Below are 14,712 nucleotides of genomic sequence, written 5' to 3' on the forward strand. Positions count from 1 at the left end.
AAAAAAAAAAAAAAACCCTAACCATTCTAAAAACCGAAATGCATTTGGTCCCAAGGTTTTCGTTTAAGGGATTGTCAACCTGTATCATTTATTGTAAAACAAAAATATGTTCCCCTCCAACCTGATTGCAGATGTATCCCCCCCCCCAGGATCTATGCCAAGTGTACCAGAGAGTAAAGTCATTCGCACCAAAAATACCTGCCTATTACAGAAAGAAACACTTGACCTGTAGCTACCATGTCTAAGTTTTGTCTAACACAGTCAATTTCTTCTGCCTTTACAGCTGCTCCACTCATGCTGAGAAGGCATTATTAAGGAAGGAGGGGGAATTCACAACTGAGTTGGTAAGATGGATGGAAGGCAATGCAGGGGTAGGGTAAAAGGCTGCAAACTCATGAATACTGAAAGCCACTGTTGCAAATTATAAATTCAAATAGTTTTAACAATTTGTGAGTATACTTCAAACATACAAATACATTACTGTACATTGTTTGCTGTGATTCATGTTCAAAAGATTAAGAAAATATTTAAGTTATGGAAAATGAAACCTAAAGAAAGAGTAATATATTTTATTTCACAGTATGCAAGTTATTTGGATAGTGTAACAAGGTATGGCAACCATGATGTAAAATCTATCAGGATAGGACACTAGAGAAAGGGTAAAAAAATAAATGTAGAGAGAAGCAAGACACAAGCAAACTTCCTTCTATATCAAGAAGGTGAAGCAAAGGTGTAAAATCACTCGCACTGTATCTTGTTTCAGCAAAGCTACCACCATTTATTTCCATATTTTTATTGTATGTACATCTGATAGAACTAAGTGTCATACAGTATAATGATTGACCCTCGTGCTTGAGGATGGCCGGCCCTAGGGCCACCTGGGCATGAATTTGTTTAAGGTTAAGGTGCTGTTGCCAACACAACCACCACACTCTAAGTTAACTAGGTGTGTGTGACCCAGTGTTAAGGAATAACACAAGAAGACCGGACAATTCGACAACTGCACTGGTTAACCATTAACCTGGAACATGATCCACAAATCAATTAACTTCCAAGTTCCCAATTACTGCTGGGTAGACAGAGGCATGTGGCATAGAAAATTGACAATATAATAGTTTTACCCTGCCTGAGGATCGAATCCAGAACCACTTACTTCTGAGGTGAGCATGTTGACCATCACACTATAGGTTGCTCCACTCAAATTTGAAAGCACAAACAGACAGAAAGTTCTCAAACTTATTTATTAAAAATTTCAATAAACTACTTTTTTCTTAAATATTACAGATCAATTTTTATTATATTTTTGGCGAATACAATCACAATTTCTTGGGAAATAAAATCTTATTTTTGTTCCTGACCCAGCAATTTAACACATATATATACACAATACAGTATAAGCAAAATAATTTCCAAGTACAAATAACTTTTAGCAAAATATCTGAAATGTGAAATACTTATTCAAGAAAGTATTCATAAAATAATCATAAATATATATGATCACTGCATATCTTTAAGGTAAGTTGAGAGCCTCACCCCCTGCTAAGTGCTCTAGGTTTAAAACAATACATATGCACTTAAGAGCCTTTCAGTTATAAGTACAGTATTGTACTGTGTATATGCTACAGTAAGACATGCCTAAGAGCCACTGACTTCATGCTTATTTCACTCCCAGAAGAGATCACACAAGTAACCAATCAAAGCCATAAGCTCCTGTAGTTGGAATAAGAAGTATACATGATAAGTATAATACTATACTGTACAAGTATCTTGCACAAGCATATCATTCAACAGTTCAATCTTCTGTAGTTTTGACATTTACTTTCAGATTACCATTAACACTTAAGTTCAATTTACTTTTATGTATGTGTGAAAAATATTATATACGTTAAACATTCCTTAAACATACTGTACTTTACTTTCAAGTAAAATTTACATGACATTGTTTGAGTTCAAATCAGCACAAAACACAATAAAGGCCTCTTTCCACATCCTGAATGAAAAATTTACAATTACCCAAGTCCTCCTTCATGCAATTTCCCATTCTTTGTAGGGTGGTAACCCCACAGGTGAGGATTAGCAGAGCCTAGGGCACTGACTTGGCTGGTGGCCAACCCAGCACACAAATGCCTCAACAACCCTGCCTGGCCATGGGACTGAATTGCACAAAATGAGTTAAAAGTCCAGAGCACTACCAACTGAGCCAAAAAGCTCTTTCCATTACATAAGTATCATAATAACTGAGATTCTCTTAAGTAACAAGACACACTGACAACCAATTTATTTATTATTTCATTATGCTGGTCATTATATTAACAATACAAGTCTTTTCATATTCAGTGATCACCACACAACTCTATATTTATCAATGGAAAAGTGAGTGATTCAAATTAGCAATCCCCTTTTTATATCATTTGACCCATTTCAGGGCCATTTTTAACCTTTCCTGTTCATTGTACTTTATTACAAATGATAACTTCAGATAGGGAGTTTAGTGTCTAATTAAATTACTTTATTACTGTCTTCAATATCCTTGGTCATAGAAATGGACCTATAAATGGTCAAAAGCAGGTTTTAAAATTGGTGGTGAAAGTTTCATGATGATGCAGAAATTTTAACAGTTAGCAGTGAATTAGACAATGGCACGGTGCCATCATATTTTAGGTACTGATGAGCATCGATATTATACATAAAAAAATCTTATCTTCCTATCCCGTTTTTTTCATATTAGCTATACATAAATCCTTTTTCATTTCATCTTAGGAATAATCAATAGTAAATAAATATACACGTTAATTTTCAAGTTTCAACTGAGGATAACAACAAAAATAAGTTACAGGTAATCCCATCTTGCTGTCTGACAGAAAAAATAAGTTCTAGAAAATCTGTTCCTCAGGAGGCACTACTATAACAAGATCTTTTTATTATCCTTTACAAAAAATCAAACTCTAATATAGACTCATCATACCAAATGCCGGACCAAGACTTCTTCCTATGTACATTATATGAATAATTCATGCTTTCTAACCACTTCGACAAGTTTGCCATAATGGAGAAGATAAGGCATATTGAAAGCTGGAATTAAGGAACTCATCTATGGATATCTATTAATTTTTTTAAACAATGCCTGCATTAAAAAAAGTGTGTGTGTTATTCAACCATACATTATGAATATCTACACACACTTCAGATTTTGAATGACCACATGCCAAAATGATATGTGAGAATCTATTAATTGCATTGTATAAACTATTCATCATTGACAATAAGAAAAACAGATAATCATTTTCTCATGACAGCAAACTGGGACTTGACAAAAATGTACCTGGATTTGGATTCAATGCCCTAATTATGAAGAGGATCACCAAGTTTTCATGAATTACAATAGACTAACTCAGTACATTATTTAAGTATATTTAAATACCATCACTCAAAATAGGAACACTGTCCTCATTTATGGCCTTAAAATTAGAATAAAAATTACCTTACAGAGCTGTTCTCTTACTAGGTACAGAACTACAGTATTTGCAATCACATATATCGTCTTCTTTTGTTTGCAAATATAAAATACTTTACCAATTCTTAATCTCAGATAGTAACATGTTAAAAATGCATAGAGGCTATACTTGTCATGTGTCCCAAATCACTAAATTAAATCTAATGGAGACATTAATAACTTTTACCACATATAATGTGGAATTACAAATGCAAAAACACCAGTGAGAATGGTAATAATACAGTACTAATGCATATTAACATAATATACTTTGAAGATTCCAGCATTTTAAATCTTACTGTGACCTAATCGTATGTTGGCCTTCAAGGGACTTTAGGTTAACAGATCACTAAGAGTTTCCGTTTAACTTAGTGCTAAAATAATTAACTTTAAGACTACAGTATATAGTCTTCCACTTGAGCTGGTGTGATTCAGGTGAGAAACCAATTTTCCCAATTAAACTCATGTGGTGTCAACCATTAGATACAAGTTAAATGTCACCAATTAGCAAACATTATACTATGGTCTGGTGTAATGAGTAGTTGCAATGGCTTGATTGACAATGGGAACCTGTGTGGTAAGTGCAGGGCTAGAGAGATCTACCACATACGGTTGTCCTGATCCATATATCACCTGGGAACTCTCACTTGTACCATGAACACTCTGCTTAGGAGCAGACACAGCAGGCACTTGCTGGTGGGCTGAAACAACTAAGCCCTGTTGATGAGCTGTTACAACTGAGACAGGCTGGTGGGCTGAAACAACAACCTGCTGATGTGCACTAACATTTTGTTGATGAGCAGTTACAGCAGGCAACTGCTGATGGTTAACAACTTGCTGGTGAGCAGATACCACAGGTAACTGTTGATGGGCACTCATTGTTTGCTGGTGTGCATTTACTACAGTTAACTGCTGATGAGCACTCACAGTTTGCTGATGAGCAGCTACCACTGGTAACTGATGAGGGCCACTATGAACCTGCTTATGAGCATTCACAGCCAGTACTTGCTGATGTGCTGTCACTACTGGCAATTGTTGATGTGCTGTCACAACTGGTAATTGTTGATGAGTAGTAACAGCAGGCAATTGTTGATGTGCTGTCACAGCTGGCATCTGCTGATGTGTTGTCATAGCTGGCATCTGCTGATGGGCTGTCACAACTGGCATTTGATGTCCTGTCACAGCAGTCAACTGCTGATGTGGTGCTCCAGATGCTAACTGCTGATGTGCACTGATCACTGGCAGCTGCTGATGGCTAGCTGTAACTGTAGTCAATGGTTGATGTGTAGAAACCATGGCAAGGCTCTGACTAACAGAAACCACCTGTTGGTGATCATCCTGATGTATGTGTTGGCCAGATAGATCTATAACTCCAATTTGATGTTGGCTTTGTTCAGGTAAACCATGAATTGCATGTACAGCAGATGATGCAGATTGAAGCACTAGAGCCTGTGGTTGAGAGTGCTCCAAACCATCAGCTTCATGCCCAAGGTTGTCTAACATCACTTGTACCATTGGAACCATTGGGAGTTGTGAGATATGCGCATCGGATACCAATCCTTCTGATTTCAAATGAGAATTTTCATCTATATGTATGTGCATTGGCTCACAGTCAACTTCATTTTCTTCCTGTTGATGCTCAGAATTGTTTTCCCTCTCCACTTCATCAAGTAAGTCATCTTCCTCTTGTTTTAACTGAGCATCACGAATTGCTCTGGTCCTAGATCGTGAAACTCTATCAGTGGGAGCAGCAGGTTGTTTGTTCTTTCGCTTCTTGGGCTTTTTCCAAGGTGGTTCCTCTCCATCAAGTCTTGGATATTTGCGAGGTCTCCCTTTGGGCCGTTTGGGTCTTGGGCCATTACAACGAAGCTGGTGTTTACTCAAAAATGTGGGGGTGCGAAAAAATCTATCACACTGTTCACATTTGAAAGGTTTAGAGCCTAAGTGATGTGTTTTGCGATGAGCCTTAAGATCACGAGTAGTTACAAATGCTGTATCACACTCATGGCAATTGAAAGGTTTCTCTCCTGTGTGGTGTCGCATATGAACTCTCAGTTCTACACTTTGTCCAAAAGCATCTCCACAAAACTGACAAACATATGGTTTTTCTCCAGTGTGTCGTCGCACATGATTTCTTAAGTGTGATGATGTGAAAAATGCTTCTCCACAGATACCACAGATGTAAGGTCTTTCTCCTGTATGGGTACGTTTATGACCTACTAGGTGCGAAGACCTAGAAAATGTCTGGCCACATTCTGAGCACTGATATGGCCGTTCACCTGTGTGTACACGCTTATGTGCCTTTAAATTGGAGCTTTGAATAAAAGATTTTCCACATTCAACGCACACATATGGTCTCACACCAGAATGAATGCGCATATGACTCCGAAGGTTAGAACTATTGGTAAAAGAAGAACAACACTCTTCACAATGAAAATTACGTTCTTGATTATCAGGTGAATTTTTTTTTGTTTTTTTTGACTTTGATGGAACCATAGTGACAGTTAAGGCTACTTGATCCTGTGGTACAGGTGTTTGAACAGGTGTTGGTGCAGGAGTAGGAGTCTGTGATGGTGCAGCAACCATCTGAACTGTTGGCACAGCCACCTGCACTTGCACCGGATTAACAAGAAGTTCATTGTATGTACTGTAGTTATACCAAACAGCTGGCTGAACTGTTGCCTGAGGTATCGGCTGTCCTCCAAGTGGATCCATGGCTGTTGTCCTGCTGGAAGTGGACTACTTCCTTGGAGGATAATATTTACAACCACATTCCTGGAAAATTAATTAAATGTCATGAAATACTGTATACAGTACACAAAAAGCTTTTTCTATCTAGATATATTGAATTTTATTAAATAAATGATACAAAAAAATCTACAGATTTTTCATTAATTCTCTTGGCTTTTACCTCAGTATCTTTAAAGCAACCTCAATGATTTTGACACTACACATCATGGAGACATTTGCATTTTTTTTTTCATACCCACAAGACCAATATGGATTATTCCAGAGGAAACAAATACAGAATGTCTTCTATATCATAATGGTTACCTTAAACCTTAAACTTATAGTGGCTGCCCTTAAACTTCTACTGCATACAAGAGCATCTTCCAGAACGTTTCCGGGGGGGAGGACCAAGCGGTCTATTGAAACTTTCCCAGGAAGGCGGGAAGGCAAGGGGTCTGCAAAAACTTTTCCAGGGGAAGGACAAGGGGTCTGCTGGAACTTTTCCGGGGAGGGGAATAGGCAAGCCCCCACAGTTGGGCTCAATGGGATAATATTTTAGTGGCTTGTTTTTCCTTCCCTTTGTTTTTGTTAGATTTCAAATCCCCTTCTTTTGTTGGGTATGTTTTACTTATATATTCTGATACAAGATTGATCCAGAAGGGGGGGGGGGGAGCTGCCCCCTCTTGCTCCCCTAGTAGACATCCATGACTGTATATAATAAAGGTTGCCCTTAAACTTCAATATAATAAAGGCTGCCCTTAAATGTTTATATAGTAATGGTTGCCCTTAAACTTCAATATAATAAAGGCTGCCCTTAAATGTTTATATAGTAATGGTTGCCCTTAAACTTCAAAATAATAAAGGCTGCCCTTAAACGTTTATATAGTAATGGTTGCCCTTAAACTTCAAAATAATAAAGGCTGCCCTTAAATGTTTATATAGTAATGGTTGCCCTTAAACTTAAAAATAATAAAGGCTGCCCGAAAACGTTTATATAGTAATGGTTGCCCTTAAACTTCAAAATAATAAAGGCTGCCCTTAAACTTAAAAATAATAAAGGCTGCCCTTAAACTTCTATATAATAAAGGCTGCCCTTAAACTTCTATATAATAAAGGCTGCCCTTAAACATTTATACAGTAAAGTAATGGTTGCCATTAAACTTCTATATAATAAAGGCTGCCCTTAAACTTCTATATAATAAAGGCTGCCCTTAAACTTCTGTATAATAAAGGCTGCCCTTAAACTTCCATATAATAAAGGGTGCCCTTAAACTTCTGTATAATAAAGGGTGCCCTTAAACTTTTATATAATAAAGGCAGCCCTTAAACTTCTGTATAATAAAGGCTGCCCTTAAACTTCCATATAATAAAGGGTGCCCTTAAACTTCTGTATAATAAAGGCTGCCCTTAAACTTTTATATAATAAAGGCTGCCCTTAAACTTCCATATAATAAAGGGTGCCCTTAAACTTCTGTATAATAAAGGGTGCCCTTAAACTTTTATATAATAAAGGCTGCCCTTTCTGTATAACTTCTTCTGTATAATAAAGGCTGCCCTTAAACTTCTGTATAATAAAGGCTGCCCTTAAAACTTTTATATAATAAAGAGGTGTATAAACTTCCATATAATAAAGGGTGCCCTTAAACTTCTGTATAATAAGGCTGCCCTTAAACATTTATATAAGGCTGCCCATAAACTTCTATATAATAAAGGCTGCCCTTAAACTTCTAGCATAATAAAACTGCCCTTAAACTTCTGTATAATAAAAGGCTGCCCTTAAACTTCCATATAATAAAGTGCTTGTAAACTTCTGTATAATAAAGGCTGCCCTTAATATAATAAGGGTGCCATAAACTCTACTATATAATAAAGGCTGCCCTTAAACTTCTATATAATAAAGGCTGCCCTTAAACTTCTGTATAATAAAGGCTGCCCTTAAACTTTCATATAATAAAGACTGCCCTTAAACTTCTGTATAATAAAGTGTGCCCTTAAACTTTTATATAATAAAGGCTGCCCTTAAACTTCTATATAATAAAGGCTGCCCTTAAACTTCTGTATAATAAAGGCTGCCCTTAAACTTCTGTATAATAAAGGCTGCCCTTAAACTTCCATATAATAAAGGGTGCCCTTAAACTTCTGTATAATAAAGGCTGCCCTTAAACTTTTATATAATAAAGGCTGCCCTTAAACTTCCATATAATAAAGGGTGCCCTTAAACTTCTGTATAATAAAGGGTGCCCTTAAACTTTTATATAATAAAGGCTGCCCTTAAACTTCTGTATAATAAAGGCTGCCCTTAAACTTCTGTATAATAAAGGCTGCCCTTAAACTTCTGTATAATAAAGGCTGCCCTTAAACTTTTATATAATAAAGGGTGCCCTTAAACTTCCATATAATAAAGGGTGCCCTTAAACTTCTGTATAATAAAGGCTGTATAAACTTCCTGTATAATAAAGGCTGCCCTTAAACTTCCGATATAATAAAGGCTGCTTATGTTTGTATAGTAAGGGTTGCCCATAAACTTCTGTATAATAAAGGCTGCCCCTTAAACCTATATAATAAGGCTGCTAAACTTCTATATAATAAGGCTGCCCATAAGCTTCGATATAATAAAAGGCTGCTTGTAACCGATATAATAAGACTGCCCTTAAAACTTCTGTATAAGTAAAGCTGCCCATAGAAAGCTGCTCTATATAATAAATGCTGCCCGTGCATTTATATGATAATAAGCTATATAAACTTTGCATAATAAAGGCTGTATAAAACTTCTATATAATAAGGCTGTATAAGCTTCTATATATAATAAGGCTGCCCTTAAACTTCTATATAATAGAGGCTGTATAAACATATATAATAAAGGCTGCCCTTAAACTTTATATAATATAGGCTGCCCTTAAACTTCTATATAATAAAGGCTGCCCTTACATGTTTTATATAGTAATGGTTGCCCTTAAAATTCTATATAATAAAGGCTGCCCTTAAACTTCTATATAATAAAGGCTGCCCTTAACCATTTATATAGTAATGGCTGCCCTTAAACTTCTATATAATAAAGACTGACCTTTAACATTTATATAGTAATGGTTGCCCTTAAACTTCTATATAATAAAGGCTGCCCTTAAACTTTATACAATATAGGCTGCCCTTAAATGATTATATAGTAATGGTTGCCCTTAACTTCTGTATAATAAAGGCTGCCCTTAAACTTCTGTATAATAAAGGCTGCCCTTAAACATTTATATAGTAATGGTTGCCCTTAAACTTCTGTATAATAAAGGCTGCCCTTAAACTTCTGTATAATAAAGGTTGCCCTTAAACATTTATATAGTAATGGTTGCCCTTGAACTTCTGTATAATAAAGGCTGCCCTTAAACTTCTGTATAATAAAAGCTGCCCTTAAACATTTATATATTAAAGGTTGCCCTTAAACTTCTGTATAATAAAGGCTATAAACTTCTATATAATAAAGTGTAAACTTCTATATAATAAAGGCTCTTAAACTTCTATATAATAAAGGCTGCCCTTAAACTTTATATAATAAAGGCTGCCCTTAAACTTTATATAATATAGGCTGTATAAACTTCTATATAATAAAGGCTGCCCTTACATGTTTTATATAGTAATGGTTGCCTTAAATTTTTATAATAAGGCTGCCTTTAAACTTCTATATAATAAAGCTACCCTTAAACTTCTATATAATAAAGGCCCTTATAAACTTTATATAATATAGGCTGTAAACTTCTTATAATAAAGGCTGCCCTTAAACTTCTATATAATAAAGGCTGCCTTACATGTTTTATATAGTAATGGTTGCCCTTAAAATTCTATATAATAAAGGCTGCCCTTAAACTTCTATATAATAAAGGCTGCCCTTAAACTTTATATAATATAGGCTGCCCTTAAACTTCTATAATAAAGGCTGCCCTACATGTTTTATATAGTAATGGTTGCCTTAAAATTCTATATAATAAAGGCTGCTTTAAACTTCTATATAATAAAGGCTGTTAACCATTTATATAGTAATGGCTGCCTAAACTTCTATATAATAAAGACTGACCTTTAACATTTATATAGTAATGGTTGTAAACTTCTATATAATAAAGGCTGCCTTAAACTTTATACAATATAGGCTGCCCTTAAATGATTATATAGTAATGGTTGCCCTTAACTTCTGTATAATAAGGCTGCCCTTAAACTTCTGTATAATAAAGGCTGCCCTTAAACATTTATATAGTAATGGTTGCCCTTAAACTTCTGTATAATAAAGGCTGCCCTAAACTTCTGTATAATAAAGGTTGCCCTTAAACATTTATATAGTAATGGTTGCCCTTGAACTTCTGTATAATAAAGGCTGCCCTTAAACTTCTGTATAATAAAAGCTGCCCTTAAACATTTATATATTAAAGGTTGCCCTTAAACTTCTGTATAATAAAGGCTGCCCTTAACCTTTAAGCCCCGGGTTAGGGAGATGAATTTGATACAATAATGATGCTTAATAAATTCTCTACCAAACGTTTCCAATAAGATATCCTAAAACAAAACATTTCTATATGATATAGAGATGGGAATTCCATTAAAAATAATAAATGCTGATACCGGAGTCAGTAAAATCAGTTCTAATTTCGTTAAACACATTTTTTCTCTCAAAATAATTCTGAATACTTTATCTAAAGGTTTGGTTAAATAAATATAATTAAAAAACAAAGGCTCTTTATGATACGGGCGTGAATAAAACTGTGTTACTTTTATCCTCTTCACCACTGATAGGCTCGTTAGTCGCTTGGGTGATCGGTCACGTCTTTGTTACACACTTCACTCAATTGACTGTAATACATAACTTATCATGTCTTAACACTTGCGATGAAGTTTGGGTGGAAGATTATTGGGTCACGTTACTAACCCGACCTGATGCAAAGTCAGGTCACCCAGTGATGGGTGGGGGATTAGTGGGTCTTATGACGTGAATATGTCTTGAATAGCATTATTTTTTACCTATGAGGTATATACATACAGTGAGTTCTGCTATAACGCGTGTTTTGACAACAAGAATTGGCTCCTAGCAATTTATGAATAGAGGAACGATATTTGTAAAACGCGAATGCTTGTTTGCTGTAACGCGATTTTTGCTTTCTATTTCTCCAATTTTGGGTATTAACTGTGAAGGTAAAGAAGAATATCTCCAGAAGCGTTCTGGTGATTGCATTCGGTGATGATAAAGGCTATAACACTTGGGCTCGATGTTATCAAGCAAAATCACCCTTCTCCCCATCAAGTTATATTCATATTTTTTCAAGGTAAAGTGTTACATTTACTGTATGATTTCATTATTAGATATGAATGTAACATTTATTTAGACTGTGCTATCCTTTGTGTTAGGCTAACTACTAAATTTTTTTCGATTTCGAGTAATCTGCACCTAACCCTATTTTCTCCATAAGCCGTTATTTCTATTGCGCGAATTTCTATAACACGATGTTTTACAAGAACACAACTATCGCGTTATAGCAGAACTAACTGTAGTACTATACTGTAATAATAATAATAATAATAATAATAATAATAATAATAATAATAATAATTAGGTTTTATTGAAGAGCTTGTGAAATGAAAATATACAGTTACATATTTGGGGAATGGGTTCTGAATTACAAATAATATACAAGTAACATAAGTGACACAAATAAGACATATAATAACTTAGATGGGGATCAGCTCAAACTACAGTTCATTTCAACATAGTGACAGTGTAGGGAGCAGTGTTTACTGGGAGTGAATACACTGATTTATTACATGTTATTGATAATTTTTACAATGAAGGGTGCAGGTATTAATACTGTAAGCACAGTTTATTACAGTAACGTATCTGTAATAATTAATTAAAAACAAATAAACATACTTGTATCATGAATGAGTCAGTACTTCAGACAAACAGTGAGGTGACCCTTTGGAGGAGGAGGGTGTCGCAGTCACTTTTACCCTCCAATAGACCCTCCTCCCTCCGGCTGGGAGGAGGGGGGAGGTGGATTCTCGACAGCCAGGGGAGATTAACGAGGGTTTTATTTTTGTTTATAAATGTCACTGACTTGACCTAGGAGAATATAATCATTGCTGGAATTCTGAAGATAGTGATTAATTTAAGTATAAATATCCCTTAGTTAGCACCAGACATAATCATTTTAGTAATTAACTTAGTACAGTACAGTTAAAAATTCCACTTAATGATGTCAATAGAACCCAGAGGGTCCCGTGTTATGAACCGTTAAGTGGAACAACAGAACATATGGGATTAATCAATAGAAACCGCCCGACCCCAACCCACTTTTTTAAGTACATACCTATGTTGTAGTAAAAATAACATCTTAATTTTATGATGGTACATGCACTAATAATACTTAAGAGGAAATACAGTCGCCAAGTTAATGTCCATTCAAATGACTGACTCTCCCCTCTTCTCAGTACACCCCTGGCTCTTCCTCTGAGAAATTTTGGGGAAACCAGGTATAGTAATAAATAATTCCTCAAACTAAAGGATAAGGATAATTTGACATTGCTGGATTCCTTGTAAGACTAGGAATATTTTGAATATAAATGTCATATATTTTTTCACAAAAGATAACATATTTACTCAGAGTAAACATTACATCTAAAATTTGTATGTCTAATGCAAAATCTATGTTTATATTCAAATGATCATCAAATTGTAAGAATTCCAGCAATGTAAATTATATTCTGGCCGGGTAATTTGTGGAATTTATGAGCTAAAACAAATATTCTAGTAAAAAAAAATATATTCTTCACGACACTATCTGTCAATCAAAGTACCCCACCTTGTTTGCCCCCTTCCAACAGAGCCAGATGGTCAGTCCGTCCCAACCTCCCCCCACCTCCCCACCACCCCTCCCTTCAAGAGAAAGGGTGGGTGAAAACTAGATTTTAACATTTAGTATTAAATATTACCTCAGATTAAAGTTAGGATAATATAATTGACATTGCTGGATTCCTTGTAAGATTGAATATTTTGAATATAAATGTCATATATTTTACAAGAAAAAGATAACTATATTTACTCAGAGTAAACATTATATCTAAAAATTTATGTCTAATCCAAATATATGATGTTTATATTCAAAATGATCAAATTGTAAGAATTCCAGCAATGTAAATTATATTCTGCCGTGGTAATTTGTATGAATTTTATGAGCTAAAATAAAATCTTGTATAAAAAAAAAAAATTTCACACATGCCTGGTGGTCGTCGCTGTTCCTTCTCCACACCACCAACCGTCCTCACCATATAAATGTGTGGGAATACCAGATTGTTTACCTTTTAGTAATAAATAATAAATGTGAACAAGTTAGGATAATATAATTGACATTGTGGATTCTTGTAAGATTAGGAATATTTTGAATATAAATGTCATATATTTTACAAAAAGATAAATATTTACTCAGAGTAAATATTATATCTAAAATTTGTATGTCTAATGCAAAATCTAGTGATGTTTATATTCAAAAGATCATCAAATTGTAGAATTCCAGCAATGTAAATTATATTCTGCTGGATAATTTGTATGAATTTTATGAGTAAATAAAAATTATACTTCACTTGTAAAGGGTACACCCACCATGAATGTGAGCATCCTGGGTTCTGGAAGGGTATACATAGCGGGAATGTGACCCGAAGTGAGGTTGTATGTATGTATGTATATATATATATATATATATATATATATATATATATATATATATATATATATATATATATATATATATATATATATATATATATATATATATATATATATATATATATATATATATATAAACATAGATATTTCTGCTGTTTTGTTTAAGATATCTTCAGAGGCAACTGCACTGCTCTGAAGATGTCTTGAATAAAGACTAGCCAAGGTAATTGCTGTTTCCATTTTCTGCAGTGATTTTTTCAAGATTTATCTTATCCACGCTTTCATTGTGATTTACATGAAATATATATATATATATATATATATATATATATATATATATATATATATATATATATATATATATATATATATATATATATATATATATATATATATATATATATATATATATATATATATATATATATTATTATATATATTTATATGCAATAATAAGTTACGCTTTCGTTTGAAACGTGACGTTAACCGGTATGGACGTTGATCGATCATCAGTAAACTTTTTATTTATACTTATGTGTATGTGGAATATATATACGTATATACACTTTTTACTGTTAAATCACTACTGTAATGTGATACAGGTGATTAATTTTTATCTTTGTGCAAAATACATAACGTTTATATTAATTTATTCATTTATTAAGGGTTCCAGCAACGGCAGATGGGGAGAGGGTGGAGGAGCGAGGGGCGTGGGGGAGGGTAGGTAGTACTTGACAGCTGGCACAGGCCCAGGTCTAACGCTATGGGTAGCAATACGTAACTGAACGAAGTATTACCG

General features: G+C 34.4%; 1 protein-coding gene across 8 annotated transcripts in view; it reads right to left on the reverse strand.

The window, feature by feature from the left end:
- Positions 1 to 554: 554 nt before the first annotated feature.
- LOC121878166 (zinc finger and BTB domain-containing protein 24-like) overlaps positions 555 to 14,712 on the reverse strand; it is a 94,656-nt gene continuing 80,498 nt past the window's right edge. For 7 of the 8 annotated variants that reach the window (XM_042384199.1, XM_042384201.1, XM_042384195.1 and 4 more), the window contains one exon: positions 555 to 6,268. In XM_042384199.1, coding sequence (XP_042240133.1) covers positions 4,013 to 6,208 — 2,196 coding nt within the window. In that variant the 5' untranslated portion in view covers positions 6,209 to 6,268 and the 3' untranslated portion in view covers positions 555 to 4,012. Of the gene's footprint in view, positions 6,269 to 12,122; positions 12,273 to 14,712 lie in introns of those variants that run through there. The other variant, XM_042384203.1, reaches the window with a different exon arrangement.

The sequence above is a fragment of the Homarus americanus genome, unplaced genomic scaffold (genome assembly GCF_018991925.1).
Source record: "Homarus americanus isolate GMGI-L3 unplaced genomic scaffold, GMGI_Hamer_2.0 scaffold45562, whole genome shotgun sequence".
Lineage (NCBI taxonomy): Eukaryota > Metazoa > Arthropoda > Malacostraca > Decapoda > Nephropidae > Homarus > Homarus americanus.